The sequence below is a fragment of the Notolepis coatsorum genome (genome assembly GCF_963971535.1).
Source record: "Notolepis coatsorum genome assembly, chromosome: 8".
Lineage (NCBI taxonomy): Eukaryota > Metazoa > Chordata > Actinopteri > Aulopiformes > Paralepididae > Notolepis > Notolepis coatsorum.
The window spans coordinates 79,185,765-79,203,389 of NC_140172.1; the positions used below are offsets into that span (position 1 = coordinate 79,185,765).

The 17,625-nt window shown below is 49.5% G+C and overlaps 1 protein-coding gene across 1 annotated transcript in view; it reads right to left on the reverse strand.

Annotated features, from left to right (window-relative positions):
* Nucleotides 1–315: 315 nt before the first annotated feature.
* myoz1a (myozenin 1a) overlaps nt 316–17,625 on the reverse strand; it is a 51,936-nt gene continuing 34,626 nt past the window's right edge. The window contains exon 6 of the mRNA XM_084320833.1: nt 316–1,065. Within this exon, the coding sequence (XP_084176959.1) occupies nt 837–1,065 (229 nt within the window). The 3' untranslated portion in view covers nt 316–836. The remainder of the gene's footprint in view (nt 1,066–17,625) is intronic.

The following is a 17,625-nucleotide window of genomic DNA, read 5'->3' on the forward strand; positions in this document are numbered from 1 at the left end:
ACTGAAGGATGTTAAACACGACTGAAGGATGTGACACAACTGAAAGATGTGACACGACTGAAGAATGTTTAAACACGACTGAAGGATGTGACATGACTGAAGGATGTTTAACACGACTGAAGGATGTTAAACACGACTGAAGGATGTTAAACACGACTGAAGGATGTTTAACACGACTGAAGGATGTTAAACACGACTGAAGGATGTTAAACACTACTGAAGGACGACTGAAGGCTGTGACACGACTGAAGGATGTTAAACACGACTGAAGGATGTTTAACACGACTGAAGGATGTGACACGACTGAAGTTCCACAATCTGGAAAAGTTTATTAGGGAGAAACAGTGGGTGTTACAGCAGAATGCATCAGTCAACAGTGTCACTCAGTCAGAAACAGACACTCAACAGTCATGAGCACCAAGAGGTCAGATTCACTCAGCTCGGCAGGTTGTTATGATACGACCAAAAGCTTGAACGGTCAAAAGGACTTTAACTACAAAAAAAACTAAAATTTGAAATAACATTGTTTCCAGCAGCGTAATCTATGTCTTCCATCCACACTGACAAAATGAATCATTAAGGACGACAATATATTTCATAAATTATGGGGTATTTGCAGTTGAACCATAAGATGAACGTTGTAATAGTGTTGGACCTAATAGATTAAGACAATAACAGGATCAACCTTCATAATAATACAGTTTGTTCTTCACATTGACAGATGAATCAGTAGTACGGTGATCTGAATTGTAAACTGATCTATATCGTGAATGTGTGCATGCACACCTGTGTGTGTCTGTCTGCGTAGAATGTTTCACTAGTTCTAAGAGGTTTCTTCACAGCTCATCTGTCTCTCCATCGAAGGGCACGGCGTCGGCCTCCATGTGGATACTGCTGGGCTCACCGCTGCCCAACCAGCCAATAGGAGTGCGGTTGAAGGAAGGCCGGCAGCCAATCTCGTGCTGGTATGTCGCCACAGGCTCAGGCTCCTCTTTAGCCGCCTCTGGCAGCTGGAATTTTAGCAGCTGGTTGGCCTTCGCATATCCTCCAAAGGGCATGGCAGTCCTAATAATATGGCAAAGAGAGCAGGGGCTTTAACCATTATTTAAAGGAACACTCCACCAAAAGTATAAAGCAGTTGTATTAATGTATCCCAAATCTACACAGTATTTTATATTATATAGAGTCAATTGGTTTGAGAGTTATTGAGTTACGAGTTGGAACATGTGATGTCCTTCCTTCAGTGAAGTGATGAAAATGATAAAACAATAGCAAAGCCTTTGCATATGAACTGAGACTCACCAATGTCTCAATATGAGTATGTATTTAATACGTCCTGTCTTAGACGAGATTTCTGCCAGGAAGAGCTAAAACATAAGCAGCCTACACACAGTCTGGTTACCCCTCCAAGCATCAGACCCCGTGACGGGGATGAATCGCATGCTCCCGGGCCGATGGAGGGCGTGGCAAGGTAATGATCCAGATGTGCACCAAGCGGCTCAGTGGAAGGAGAGGGGAGAACACCCCGGTTATGTGACCTGTCTCCCCCCCTGGTGTTCACAGGTTGTTGGCTCAGTGGAAGGAGAGGGGAGATCTATCTCTATCTATCTATCTAGGTCGTCCTCGGACGGGCCCTCCATCGGTGCTTCCAGTCATCCCGATCCTCCATGCATCTGGCTAGCTCGCCGGTGCTTTCTGTTCCCGCATCTCTCCTGAGTACGTCCACGTAGGTTAATGTGGGACGTCCTCGTGATCGATGCCCGTGTGTTGGTTCCCACAGCACAAGTTTGCTGGTTGGCATCTCATGGTGTCTCTGGCAGTGACCTGCCAGCCTCATTCTCCTGACTGCCACTTTATCGCTCACCTTTAGCACCCCCCCATACAAGATTGCATTAGTGACATGCTCATCCCTGTTGATGTTGAGCACCACGCGCATCATTCTGGTGTAGCACCCATCCAAGGACTTCTGCAGGGTGGGCTTCAAGGTCCAGCATTCATTGCCATACAAAAGGACAGACTCAACTGTTGCATGAAAGAAGTTGAGCTTGATTTGACGGGGGAGGTTGGATTTCCACACACTGGTCATGCCGTTCAGAGCCCTCCACGCAAGCGCCTTCCTCACTTTAAGGTCTTGCTCGGATGAGTTGACCCACGAGCCCAGGTACTTGAAATCACTGACTTCCTTTAGAGCAGAGCCTCCTGTTGTCCTTAGAGGTGGATGATCCGGGAGGATGTTATACATTATGACCTCGGTTTTCTTGGCATTTAGCCTAAGGCCAACCTTGGCGCACTCAAGTTTCAAGTTTCTTTAATAGTTGTCATACAGAAGTACAGAATACTTTCATACAAAATGCTTCTTACTGTTACGCTCCAGAGACTGTGCTAGACAAGATAGTATCAAATAACATAGTATAGCATGTAATTTAGAAGTAGAAAATGAGGTCACAGTGTTCAGTATAGACATATGTACAATGTTCGATGCAGAATAGACGTAACTGAGTTACCATATAATATACAATACTATGCAGTGTACTAATGTACAGTACTATATAGTGCAAAGCAGAAATGGGATGAGGTACAATTTAGGTACAATTTACAGTAAGGTGTACGAGTTGTAGTGCAATCCTTCATCAATAAATATAAAGTGTGGGGAGTGGGTGCTACAGTGTGTTTGTTTAAAGTGAGTGTGTGCTATAAAGTGTGTGGAGTGGGTGCTACAGTGTGTTTGTTTAAAGTGAGTGTGTGCGTGTGGATGTGTGTGCTATGTGCGTTTGATGGTTGTTGTTGTGTAGTGTTCATTGTTCGTTTAGCAGCCTGATGGCCTGGGGATAGAAGCTTCTTCTGAGTCTTTCTGTGCTCGCCTTGAGACTCCGGTATCGCTTGCCTGACCGCAGCAGTTCAAAGAGGCAGTTGTTCGGGTGACTGGAGTCCTTAATGATTCTCTTAGTCTTGCCCCTGCAACGCTTGTTGTAAATGTTCTGGAGGGTGGGGAGCCCCCCTCCAATTGTGCGTTCGGCTGAACGTGTCACTCTTTGTAGTCTGCTTCGGTCTTGTGCAGTGCTATTCCCAAACCAGGAGGTGATGTTGCCAGTCAGGATGCTCTCTATTGTACATGAGTAGAAGTTCTTAAGGATCTTCTGACTGACTTGGAACTTCCTTAGGCGCCTGAGGAAGTAGAGGCGTTGTCGTGCCTTCTTCACAACACTGTCAATGTGTGTGGTCCATGTCAAGTCCTCGGATATGTGGGCTCCGAGGTACTTAAAGCTGTTGACTCTCAACCGGTGTCCCGTCGATGCTGAGGGGGCTGTAGTCCTTGACCCCCGACCTCCTGAAGTCCACAATCATCTCCTTTGTTTTGCTGACGTTCAGGGAGAGGCTGTTTTCCTGGCACCATCCCGCCAGGACCTTGACCTCTTCCAGGTAGGCCCTCTCGTCGTTGGCAGAGATCAGGCCCACCACCACTGTGTCGTCAGCAAATTTGATGATTGTATTGCTACTCCGCTGAGCCACACAGTCGTGTGTGTACAGGGAGTAGAGGAGGGGACTCAGAACATAGCCCTGGGGGGCCCCTATGTTGAGGGTGATGGATGAGGAGGTGCAGTTGCCTGCTCTCACCACCTGGGGTCTGCCCGTCAGGAAGTCCAAGACCCACTGGCAGAGGTCATAGTTCAAGCCCAGGTCCCTGAGCTTGGCTATGAGTTTGGAGGGGACTATGGTATTGAATGCCGAGCTGTAGTCGATGAATAGCATTCTCACATAGTTCCCCTGCCTCTTGTCCAGGTGTGATGCTGCTGTGTGCAGCACATGGGCTATGGCGTCCTCCGTGGACCTGTTGGGGCGGTATGCAAATTGCAGGGGGTCCATGTTAATGGGGAGGGAGGAGCAGATGTAGCCCTTTACTAGCTTCTCAAAGCACTTCATGGCTATGGAGGTGAGAGCTACAGGGCGGTAGTCTCCGTCTCCACTCTGCACAGGAGTTCCTGTGCCTGCTCCACCTGGTCAGAGAGCAGGCTGATGTCGTCCGCGTAGTCAAGGTCTGTTAGGACTATGGCGGGGTGTTGTCTCGATCTCGAGAGGGGAGAACACCCCGGCTATGTGACCTGTCTCCCCCCCTGATGTTCACAGGTTGTTGGCTCAGTGGCAGGAGAGGGGAGAACACCCCGGCTATGTGACCTGTCTCCCCCCCTGATGTTCACAGGTTGTTGGCTCAGTGGCAGGAGAGGGGAGAACACCCCGGCTATGTGACCTGTCTCCCCCCCTGATGTTCACAGGTTGTTGGCTCAGTGGCAGGAGAGGGGAGAACACCCCGGGTATGTACATAGCCATTTTGTTATTTATATTTTATATATAGTGTAATATCTGCATCCTGTTATCTGCACGCTGCACACTTTTTTTGAACTGTATAGTCATCTTGCTGTTACTTTATCTTATTTTATTCTAGTTTATTTATATTATATTGGATGCTGCTATGGTCGAGGAACCACAACAAAGTGGATTTCACTATTTTTTTTATGTAAGGTACTGAATGATGTGACAATAAAGGACTCTGAATCTGAATGTGAATGTGACCTGTCAGTCTCTCCCCCCTGGTGTTCACAGATTGTTGGCTGGTTGACAAAGTGTAGAAGTGACAGGTCCAGGACGCTTATTGCTTATTGCCAGCGGAAGAGTGCGCCCGAGTGCTTCCGCGTTTTCCCTGATTGGCTGCGACACGCCCCGCGGCAGGCGCGGCAGCCGCAGAGCGGAGCGGCAGAGCTTGCGGCATTATGTAGCCGTAATCACTGATGATTTTCATTTGAAGCTTAGCTCACCTGGCAGCGCTGTGGTCCTGCGGTCCGTTGGTGACAAGTTCGAATCCCTTCTTTTTTTTTTTTTTTTTAACATGTATTCTTTCGCCGGTTAAGGTTAGGCATGGTTAAGGTTAAGGTTAAGGTTAGGCATTGTTTCGGAGTTGGTTAAGGTTAGAAGGGTTAAGTTTAGGCGCTGTTAAGGAGCTGGTTAAGGTTAGAGTTTGTCTTAGAGAATGGCAATATTCTTTCTATGGTTAAGGTTAAGGTTAGGCATGGTTAAGGTTAAGGTTAAGGTTAGGCATTGTTTCGGAGTTGGTTAAGGTTAGAAGGGTTAAGTTTAGGCGCTGTTAAGGAGCTGGTTAAGGTTAGAGTTTGTCTTAGAGAATGGCAATAGACAGCCTATTTCCGCACTGCCGCTCTCTCGCGCTGCCGCGGTCACATGGTCACATTGTCACATTCTTGCACTCTTCCGCTGGCAATAAGCTACACGCGTCCAGGACCTCGACACCAGAACAAAGTGTAGAAGTGACAGGTCCAGGACCTCGACACCAGAACACTCATCTACAGCTGGTTGACAAAGTGTAGACGTGACAGGTCCAGGACCTCGACACCAGAACAAAGTGTAGAAGTGACAGGTCCAGGACCTCGACACCAGAACACTCTCAGTACGGCGGGCAAATCACCAGGCCGCCGGCTACTGCAGCAGAGAACGAACACTGATGGTTCCGTTGGACCAGGTTTGGAAGAGACTCCCGGGCCTGAGCTGTCACAGAGTGCCCACAGTGTATGAACAATGAGATGGACGCGAGGTAAGAGATGGACCCCCCTCAGACGACTCAATCGATCAATCGACGCAGTGGGGACCCAGCCCATTGGTGGAAGTATGACGATGTCTAGAGCCACCTGGCTATGCTATCACCCCCCGAAGAGTAGGGGAGATGGCCATAAGCCCCCCAACACAACGACACCTGGCCCGCTCTGTGAGGGGGGGCTATCACGGTTGACAAATGAATTGTGTATTTTTCTACACATGTTATGTGTATAAGCCGAGGGTGACAGAGCATTAACATTGGGGTCCTACTAATCACCCCAAAGTACCAGAAAATACCCTAAAGTACCCCAAAATACCCCAAAGTATACCCCAAAATATCCCAAAGTACCAGAAAATACCCCAAAATACCCCCAAAGTACCCCAAAATACCCCAAAATACCCCAAAGTACCCCAAAGTATACCCCAAAATACCAGAAAATACCCAAAAGTGCCCCAAAATACCCCAAAGTACCCCAAAATACCCCAAAGTACCCCAAAATACCCCAAAGTATACCCCATAATACCCCAAAGTATACCCCAAAATACCCCACAGTACCCCAAAATACCCCAAAGTACCCCAACATATCCCAAAATACCCCAAAGTGCCTGGAAATATAACACAAAGTACCACAAAATTCCTAAAATGTGCACATTTTGTGTAATAGTGTGTAATAGTGTAATAGTGTGTAATACTGTAATACTGTAATACTGTAATAGTGTGTAATAGTGTAATAGTGTGTAATAGTGTAATAGTGTGTAATAGTGTAATAGTGTAATAGTGTGTAATAGTGTAATAGTGTGTAATAGTGTAATAGTGTGTAATAGTGTGCTAGTGTAATAGTGTGCTAGTGTAATAGTGTGGTAGTGTGTAATAGTGTAATAGTGTGTAATAGTGTAATATGTAATAGTATAACAGTGTAATAGTGTGTAATAGTGTAATAGTGTGTAATAGTGTAATAGTGTGTAATAGTGTAATAGTGTAATTTTGTGTAATAGTGTGTAATAGTGTAATAGTGTAATAGTGTGTAATAGTGTAGACACTATTACACACTATTACACTATTACACACTATTACACTATTACACTATTACACTAGCACACTATTACACTATTACACACTATTACACTATTACACACTATCACACTATTACACTATTACACACTATTACACTATTACACACTATTACACAAAATTACACTATTACACTATTACACACTATTACACTATTACACACTATTACACTATTACACACTACACTATTACACTATTACACACTATTACACTATTACACTATTACACACTATTACACTAGCACACTATTACACTATTACACACTATTACACTATTACACACCATCACACTATTACACTATTACACACTATTACACAAAATTACACTATTACACTATTACACTATTACACACTATTACACAAAATTACACTATTACACTATTACACACTATTACACCATTACACACTATTACACTATTACACGATTACACACTATTACACTATTACACACCATTACACTATAACACTAGCACACTATTACACACTATTACACTATTACACACTATTACACGATTACACTATTACACAGTATTACACTATTACACTATTACACACTACCACACTATTACACTGTTACACTATTACACTATTACACTAGCACACTATTACACACTATTACACTATTACACTAGCACACTATTACACTATTACACACTATTACTGTTACAAAGGATCAGATTAAACCGAATATATATATTTATTTATTGATATATATTGCATAGTATTTGTATATCGTTTGATATCCCTTGTATATTCCTTGTACATATACACGGAATATCCCTTTAGCCCAGACCATAATATTTCATTCTCCTATTGGACAGCGGTCCACCGGCGCCACAGACCAGCCTCCAGAGTCAGGTTCAAAGTCACCGTCAAGACATGTCTGGACATGCCCGGCCTTGCCCAGGGATACGCGACAGAAATGAGATTGGCACTAGTTTGTTCACCGTGCATATAAATACGGCGCAGGTGAATACAGAAGTATGTTACCCAATAAGTTGAAGCCTCACCCACGATACAACGTGCGGTGAAGTATGGCCTGTTTGGCCCCAGAATAGAGCATTGAGACCGCGTGCGAATTAATAACTGAATTGTCAGAGTTCGGCGCTATACCGTCGAGTGCGACATATTTCTATTAAGTCATTGATAGTCTATTTGTGTATGGTGTATCGTGCGGCTAAAGTTCTACAGTGACCAGCATCCCCAACGCTTCCTCGTATTAGCTAGAGTTCTTATCCAGGCTGGGCTGCTTTCATGGCGCTTTCACCCGAGGAGACCTAGACGAGAACCGTGTGGACATGTACACTGGATTAATCTACCCGACGACTACATAGCCCTTTGCGGCTGGAATATATTTGCTTTGGTCCTGTGATTTATGGAGCGGATAATCGCCGACGCCTGCACGTGTTGGATTTACCCCGCGAGGAGCCAAGTCGAGTCGGCGCCTCAGAGAGCCTGAGGCCGGCTAGCTTTCTTCACTGTGGAGCTACAGTCTACGGAGAACAGCTGTATTCGTCTGTGGATCAAGAGGCTATTGCACCGTCTCCTGTACCTGGAGTCTCCTTAGTCATCGTTGACCAGACTCTCTACTACCGACAGATCTTCTACCCCTGCTGGCTTACAACCAGGGGGACCCTTCCAGTATCTCCCGCTATATTACTAGTGTACCATAGATATAATTCCCTAAGATTCAGGTTGTATAATTACCTCCTGCGTAACCAGAGAATGGACATTGATTGTTGATTTGCCTACGCACATTCCTTTGCCTTACAAGTGCATTCAAAGTATAATCGAGAAGTATTATGTACCTTTTGCTGCAATAAATACTTAAAGACAACTTTGTGTAGAACCGGTTCATTGTGGGAAGTGTTCATTATATTTAGATATCATGTACTGTATGGCCAGTAATTAAAGTACATAAAGCGGTAGTGGTTTAATGATACCATACTTATCAATACAGTCAGGGAATTGTACCCCTCAGTTACAATTGGTCCTTCGAGCCGGAGGGTAACTAGTGTAATATTAATATAGTGGTATTAATATTGACATGGCCTATGATGAACACTCCACAAAACGGTTCTCCTAAAGTAGATCGCCCGCAGCGTAGACGGCAGACACCTCAGTACTTAGAGGATTACGTTGCCAATATACTACCTAGCCTTCTACAGACGGTAAACGCGGAAAAAGTAGATAGTAAAATTATGTCCGACCCTATCGCCCAGGCTACCCCGCCAATAGAGGCCCTAGTGGGTTCTAACGTAACTGACCAAGCTCACGGTAGGGACCAGGAGGGACCTGACACGACTTTACCCCCCGCCAAGACCGAAGAAGTAGTCCCCGGAGAGCTCCAGGATAAAGACAGCTCTCCAGGGATGGAACTCTACCCGCTACAAGAAGAGGAGAGCACCCCGGAGATGGATCTCCAGGACTCGCCACAGGAGAACAGATCTCCAACGAGTACTGCCAGGAGCGGATCACCTCAACCAGCGTCTTCCCCCAGCGAGGCGGACAAGATGCTGGCACAGGCATTCCTCGCCAGCCTAGCAGCCTCAACAGAGCGCGATCGACTCCAAGCACAGACGCTTAGTGAGCGCGAACATTCTTCCATGGAAAGAGAACGCCTTCAGGCGCAGCAACGGAGCGAAGAAGATCGTATACGTCTAGAGATTAGACGCCTTCAGACGGAAGAGAATATGGTAAGGGACCGGGCCGAAGCCCAGCGCGCCGCTGCCGGTGCCCAAAGAGAAGCAGAGCGCGCCGCCGCCGAAGCCCAGCGCGCCGCTGCCGGTGCCCAAAGAGAAGCAGAGCGCGACCTCGCTCTCACCAAGCGCGAAGCCGAGCGCGACCGATTACAAGCGCAGATAATGGAGCAGCTGATCGCCAGGGCAACACCCCCTCCCTCCGCACAGGGTTCCAGGGCCTCGTCAAGACAAGGGTCAAGGGCACCCTCCCCTACCCGATCAAGCGACCCTGAGCCCGACCACCAGAGAGAGCCTATACCCCCCTCCGAACCCCTTCCCCGACCGGTCCAAGTGAGACCCAGCTACAAGGAAGAAACGGTCTACACCGCGGAGAGGCTAAATAGACGACTACAGGATCTAGAGGACCTGCCAGAGGAAGAAGAAGAGGGAGAGGAGGAGAGTCAAGCCCGACAGCAGCACAGTACTCCACAGGACCAGGAGGTCCAGTACAGCCCAGGCTCTACCCCCGCGGCTCTGCGCTACAGACCCCCGACTCAATTCACGGGTGAGCTTGACGCACGACCAGCCCCGAGGAATAGCACCTGGATACGCAGGCCATGGTACCCAGCAGGTACCAGCCCACCAAGAGGCGTAAGAGGAGACTCGCCTAGGAGGCCTCTCTTCCAACGCTCACCGATGTGCCAGCCATCCATGGCATCATACATTGGCACACAGACGTTTCCGGACTTCACCCACGAGAACAGAGCACAGTACACGGAGCTACGAATGTGCTTAGAGACAATGATGTCCGATGTAGCTGATGAACCGTACAAGTATGCTATCCTACTGAAGCACCTCAAGGTGCCCCGAGCGCACAATATAGCGCTGGCCTATGCCACCTCTACTACCCCATACACAGCGGCTCTAGCAGCACTCGACCAAAGATATGGACGCATATGGGACTACGTAATACAAGAGATAAGGCATATTGACCGCCTACCCCCAGCCACAGACAATCGCTCACTAGATGACCTGTCTATCAAGGTACAATCCCTGGTAGGGATGCTGGGGGCGCAAAGAGAAAAGGGTATGCACGAACTGTACGCAAACTCTAATGTCGAGAGGATTTTAGAGAAGCTTCCGCCCGCCCGACAAGAGCGCTTCAGGCGGCAAAGAGACCACCGTGATCCTAATGGTCCCGAGCCATCCCTCCTAGACCTAGCCGACTTCCTGGCGAGAGAAGTCAACAGCCTACGGTTGGATACGTTCATGCAGAGCACCCCAAGCTCCAGAGAGGGACCTAGGAGAGCAAACGATGGCCGAAGATTGGTGACCGTCATGCACCAATCAGAATCAGTACCGAGCAGCAAGAACCACAGTACCCCCTCGATGAAAGAGAAGTGGAAGATGGTGTGCCCGTACTGCGAAAAGGAACACTGGTTGTCACAATGTGACACGTTCAAGAAGATGACCGCCGACGAGGTGAGTCAATGGATAAAGTCCAACCGACGCTGTTACCGATGTGCGCGCAGTCACATGGCAGCCGATTGCCGCTTAAAGAAGAGGTGTAGTCGGTGTGACGGAGCCCACCTAGATGTCCTACACGACAGTAACAGAAGAAAGCCTGCACCCTCAAGCAGCACCAAGACAAGTGTTATGTACATTGACCCCGCCAGCAGCGGGGGCGCCCGGGTGCTCTTAAAGGTGGTCCGCGTAACACTGAGTTACCAAGACAAGGTCATGGACACTTACGCCGTCCTTGACGACGGGTCAGAGAAGACCCTTCTCCTCGCGTCCGCTGCGGCCCAGCTGGGGCTGCGGGGGAGCGAAAACCAGATGACGATTCGGACAATAAGAAGAGATCTAAAGACGATAAAGGGCGAGAATGTCTCCTTCACTATCGCAGCAAGCGGGCAGCCAGAGAGACGGTATAGGATTACTAATGCTTTCACCAGCCAAGAAATAGGCCTGTCGCAGTACACCTACCCCATCGCCAAGCTGATGGATAAATATGTGCACCTGCGTCAACTACCTATCCCGCTCATAGACGGTGCCACCCCGACCCTGCTGATAGGCTCCGACCATGCAGACCTCATCGTCCCGATAGACCGGGTCCACACAGGGCCCAGAGGCTGTCCTGCAGCAGTCGAGACCCGCCTAGGATGGACATTACAAGGCCCCCTCGCTAAGTCTCTTAACCGAACAGCAGCCACTAGCTGCCTCCACTCCAGAGTGACAGAAGAAGACACCACCCTCCTACAGCATGTCGAGAGGCTATGGACACTAGAGACAATGCCCTTTAAGAACGAAAAGAAAGACTTTCGTTCCAAGGAAGACATTTACGCTATAGCACTCCTCGAGCAAGGGACAAAGAGAGTCAAAGTCAACTGAGTGATGAGATACGCAACTCCACTCCTGAGGCGAGAGGGTATGCCTACCTTCCACGCCCCAAAAGAAGCGACGGAGCGGTATCTATTGAACACAGAGCGGCGCCTAGCCAGAGACCCCGCTCAAGAGACTGTGTACCGCGCTGAGATTAACAAGCTAATCACAGCGGGACACATAAAGAAAATTGACATTAAAGAGGCCGATCAGACGACCGAATCATGGTACGTGCCGCACCACAAAGTCCACCACAACGGCAAGGATCGTATTGTGTTCAACTGCAGCTACCAGATCGGATCACAAAATCTGAATAAAGAGCTCTTGCCCGGCCCAACACTCGGCCCCTCTCTACTAGGCGTGTTACTACGTTTCCGCCAAGACAAGGTGGCCATCAGCGGCGACATCAAAGGGATGTTCCTGCAGGTGAGACTAGTGGAGGAGGACAAGCCCCTGCTGCGGTTCCTATGGAGAGAGAGGATCGGGGATGAGCAACCAGCCATCTATCAATGGGAAGTCCTCCCTTTCGGAACCACATGCAGCCCATGCTGTGCTACGTTTGCACTGCAAAAACACGTCGCAGAGGACCCAGCAGCTGATGAAGAGGTCCGACAAAGTGTAGGAAATAGTTTCTATGTGGACAACTGTCTGCAAAGCGTCTCGACGCCAGAAGAAGCCGAGGCCCTTCTACTCAAGCTCCACGCCTCCCTGATCAAAGGCGGCTTTGATCTCAGGCAGTGGGCCAGCAGCGACCCGCAAGTATTGCGCAGCCTCTCCCCCGAGGACAAGGCAGCAAGCAGCGAGACCTGGATGGCGACCATCCCAGGAGAAGCCCAAGAAATGACATTAGGACTAGTCTGGCGCTTCAAAACAGACTCGCTCCATTATAAACACACACCCCTGACCAAGGAGCAGGGAAGGTCGACTGCACTACCGACCACCAGACGGAGTGTATACAGAACACTCGCCAGACAATATGACCCGTTGGGATGTATTCTACCTTACACCACCAGGGCAAAGATGATTGTAAGAGCGTTATGGGACAAGGACCAGGGCTGGGACGACCCCATACCCGAACACCTTGCATCCACATGGAGAGAGTGGGAGACGGAACTCAGCTCACTCCCAGGTGTCAACATACGCCGCAGCTACTTCCCACCCACAGTGAGGCCGGAGACGTGCCAGATGGACCTGCACGTCTTCAGCGACGCCTCCGAAGTAGCCTACGGTTCGGTGGCCTACTTGCGTGCCCGAGAGGAGGGAGGAGAAATACATACTGCTTTCATCCTGGCTCGTTCAAGAATAGCCCCACGAAAGCAACAATCTATCCCGCGTCTAGAGCTCTGCGCAGCCCTAGCAGGAGCGCAACTCGCCACGTTAATCCAACATGAACTCACCATTCCTGTGCAAAGAACAATCTTGTGGTCAGACTCCACGACAGTACTCACATGGATCCGGTCTGATTCGTGCAGATACAAGGTCTTCGTGGGAGTCAGAGTCACAGAGATTCAAGATTTAACAGAAGTAGCAAGCTGGAGGTATGTGGACACAAAACACAACCCAGCTGACGTCATCACCCGGGGAATGTCCCTGGATGACCTCACCCGTCACAACCTATACAGTGACGGGCCAGAGTTCCTCAAGCTCCCGGAAGAAGAGTGGCCTACACCCACCCCACGGGAAGCGAGTAAAGAGGAGGCAGAAAACAAGAAATCTATGTTCTGTGGATTGAACACACTCGTCTCCACAGACCCCGACATAGACGATTGCCTCACCCTAGAGAGTGCGCAGCTAAAGACATTCCTGTGGCACCACCCAGAGGTTCAGCTCACTACTGACATTACAGCAGCTGACTACGAAGAAGCAGAACTTCTTCTACTACAACGAGCCCAGAGAGACTCGTTCCCCGATGAGCTAGACTGTCTACAGGGAGCAAAGCCCGTCCCATCAGACAGCAGACTGCTCCACCTAGCCCCCGAGAGCGACGCCCATGGTCTCATCAGAGTGGGTGGTCATCTGCGGAGAGCTCCAGACTTACCGGATGACGTCAAGTACCCGATAGTCTTAAACAGCCGACACAAGGTCACAGAGCTGATCATAAAGAAATACGACGAGGATGTGCATCACGCCGGGGCAGAGAGAGTCTTCGCGGAGATCAGACGTCGTTATTGGATACTGCAAGGGAGAGAAGGAACCGAGAAGCGGTGGGGTATTGTATTCAAATGCATGACCACCCGAGCGATGCATATAGAACTCCTTCCAACCATGAGCACAGACTCATTCCTTATGGCCTTCCGAAGATTCACATCGCGGAAAGGCAAACCGTCTATATTATTGTCTGATCACGGGACAAACTTCAAAGGCGGAGAAAGAGAGCTGAGAGAGAGCTTCCAAGCTATGGGCCCAGAACTTAAGACCCACCTCGCTCCATCCCAGATTGACTTCCAGTTTAATCCCCCGAACGCACCTCACTTCGGTGGAACTTGGGAACGAGAAGTACGTTCAATAAAGACAGCCCTGTACGCCGTGCTTGGGGCCCAGACCGTGGCGGAAGAAGTCCTAATGACAGTCCTCACGGAGATCGAGGGAGTATTGAACTCAAAGCCCCTCGGTTACGTCTCAAGTGATGTAGCAGATGTCGACCCAGTCACCCCCAACACACTCTTGATGGGGCGGCTGGACCCCGCGCTACCACAGACAATGTACAGGCCTGAAGAAGCGAACGGCCGAAGAATGTGGAGGTACAGTCAAGTATTGGCTGACAAGTTTTGGAACAGCTTCCTACTCCACTATCTACCGTCTCTACAGACCCGCCAGAAATGGGTGAAAGAGAGAGACAATTTGACAGAAGGAACAGTCGTCATGATTATCGACCAGTCACTACCCCGAGCTATGTGGCCGGCTGGCCGCGTAAGCAAAGTGATCACCGGTGCCGACGGAAAGGTCCGAGCAGCCGAAGTGCTCGTCCAAGGGCGGATCTACACCCGACCCGTGGCGAGGCTAATAGAACTGCCAAGGCTCCCCGATACTATCGATGACGACCATGACCCCATGACTTTGTGAACTGACCGACCCCTCACAACAGACATTGAGTAGTGGACAGTGCGGTTAATCTGTCTCTGCTTGGCTAATTAGGTGGGACTAATTAGGGGGCGGCTGTTACAAAGGATCAGATTAAACCGAATATATATATTTATTTATTGATATATATTGCATAGTATTTGTATATCGTTTGATATCCCTTGTATATTCCTTGTACATATACACGGAATATCCCTTTAGCCCAGACCATAATATTTCATTCTCCTATTGGACAGCGGTCCACCGGCGCCACAGACCAGCCTCCAGAGTCAGGTTCAAAGTCACCGTCAAGACATGTCTGGACATGCCCGGCCTTGCCCAGGGATACGCGACAGAAATGAGATTGGCACTAGTTTGTTCACCGTGCATATAAATACGGCGCAGGTGAATACAGAAGTATGTTACCCAATAAGTTGACGGAGTGTATACAGAACACTCGCCAGACAATATGACCCGTTGGGATGTATTCTACCTTACACCACCAGGGCAAAGATGATTGTAAGAGCGTTATGGGACAAGGACCAGGGCTGGGACGACCCCATACCCGAACACCTTGCATCCACATGGAGAGAGTGGGAGACGGAACTCAGCTCACTCCCAGGTGTCAACATACGCCGCAGCTACTTCCCACCCACAGTGAGGCCGGAGACGTGCCAGATGGACCTGCACGTCTTCAGCGACGCCTCCGAAGTAGCCTACGGTTCGGTGGCCTACTTGCGTGCCCGAGAGGAGGGAGGAGAAATACATACTGCTTTCATCCTGGCTCGTTCAAGAATAGCCCCACGAAAGCAACAATCTATCCCGCGTCTAGAGCTCTGCGCAGCCCTAGCAGGAGCGCAACTCGCCACGTTAATCCAACGTGAACTCACCATTCCTGTGCAAAGAACAATCTTGTGGTCAGACTCCACGACAGTACTCACATGGATCCGGTCTGATTCGTGCAGATACAAGGTCTTCGTGGGAGTCAGAGTCACAGAGATTCAAGATTTAACAGAAGTAGCAAGCTGGAGGTATGTGGACACAAAACACAACCCAGCTGACGTCATCACCCGGGGAATGTCCCTGGATGACCTCACCCGTCACAACCTATACAGTGACGGGCCAGAGTTCCTCAAGCTCCCGGAAGAAGAGTGGCCTACACCCACCCCACGGGAAGCGAGTAAAGAGGAGGCAGAAAACAAGAAATCTATGTTCTGTGGATTGAACACACTCGTCTCCACAGACCCCGACATAGACGATTGCCTCACCCTAGAGAGTGCGCAGCTAAAGACATTCCTGTGGCACCACCCAGAGGTTCAGCTCACTACTGACATTACAGCAGCTGACTACGAAGAAGCAGAACTTCTTCTACTACAACGAGCCCAGAGAGACTCGTTCCCCGATGAGCTAGACTGTCTACAGGGAGCAAAGCCCGTCCCATCAGACAGCAGACTGCTCCACCTAGCCCCCGAGAGCGACGCCCATGGTCTCATCAGAGTGGGTGGTCGTCTGCGGAGAGCTCCAGACTTACCGGATGACGTCAAGTACCCGATAGTCTTAAACAGCCGACACAAGGTCACAGAGCTGATCATAAAGAAATACGACGAGGATGTGCATCACGCCGGGGCAGAGAGAGTCTTCGCGGAGATCAGACGTCGTTATTGGATACTGCAAGGGAGAGAAGCAGTGCGGCGCTTCCAGCGAACCTGTCTAGACTGTCGTAAGTGGCGAGCGCAGCCCAGTATACCCCGGATGGCTGACCTACCTCCCTGTCGCCTCCGACTCGGCGACAAGCCTTTTCACTCCACCGGTATGGACTGTTTCGGCCCGCTGTATATAAAGAAAGGAAGAGGAACCGAGAAGCGGTGGGGTATTGTATTCAAATGCATGACCACCCGAGCGATGCATATAGAACTCCTTCCAACCATGAGCACAGACTCATTCCTTATGGCCTTCCGAAGATTCACATCGCGGAAAGGCAAACCGTCTATATTATTGTCTGATCACGGGACAAACTTCAAAGGCGGAGAAAGAGAGCTGAGAGAGAGCTTCCAAGCTATGGGCCCAGAACTTAAGACCCACCTCGCTCCATCCCAGATTGACTTCCAGTTTAATCCCCCGAACGCACCTCACTTCAGTGGAACTTGGGAACGAGAAGTACGTTCAATAAAGACAGCCCTGTACGCCGTGCTTGGGGCCCAGACCGTGGCGGAAGAAGTCCTAATGACAGTCCTCACGGAGATCGAGGGAGTATTGAACTCAAAGCCCCTCGGTTACGTCTCAAGTGATGTAGCAGATGTCGACCCAGTCACCCCCAACACACTCTTGATGGGGCGGCTGGACCCTGCACTACCACAGACAATGTACAGGCCTGAAGAAGCGAACGGCCGAAGAATGTGGAGGTACAGTCAAGTATTGGCTGACAAGTTTTGGAACAGCTTCCTACTCCACTATCTACCGTCTCTACAGACCCGCCAGAAATGGGTGAAAGAGAGAGACAATTTGACAGAAGGAACAGTCGTCATGATTATCGACCAGTCACTACCCCGAGCTATGTGGCCGGCTGGTCGCGTAAGCAAAGTGATCACCGGTGCCGACGGAAAGGTCCGAGCAGCCGAAGTGCTCGTCCAAGGGCGGATCTACACCCGACCCGTGGCGAGGCTAATAGAACTGCCAAGGCTCCCCGATACTATCGATGACGACCATGACCCCATGACTTTGTGAACTGACCGACCCCTCACAACAGACATTGAGTAGTGGACAGTGCGGTTAATCTGTCTCTGCTTGGCTAATTAGGTGGGACTAATTAGGGGGCGGCTGTTACAAAGGA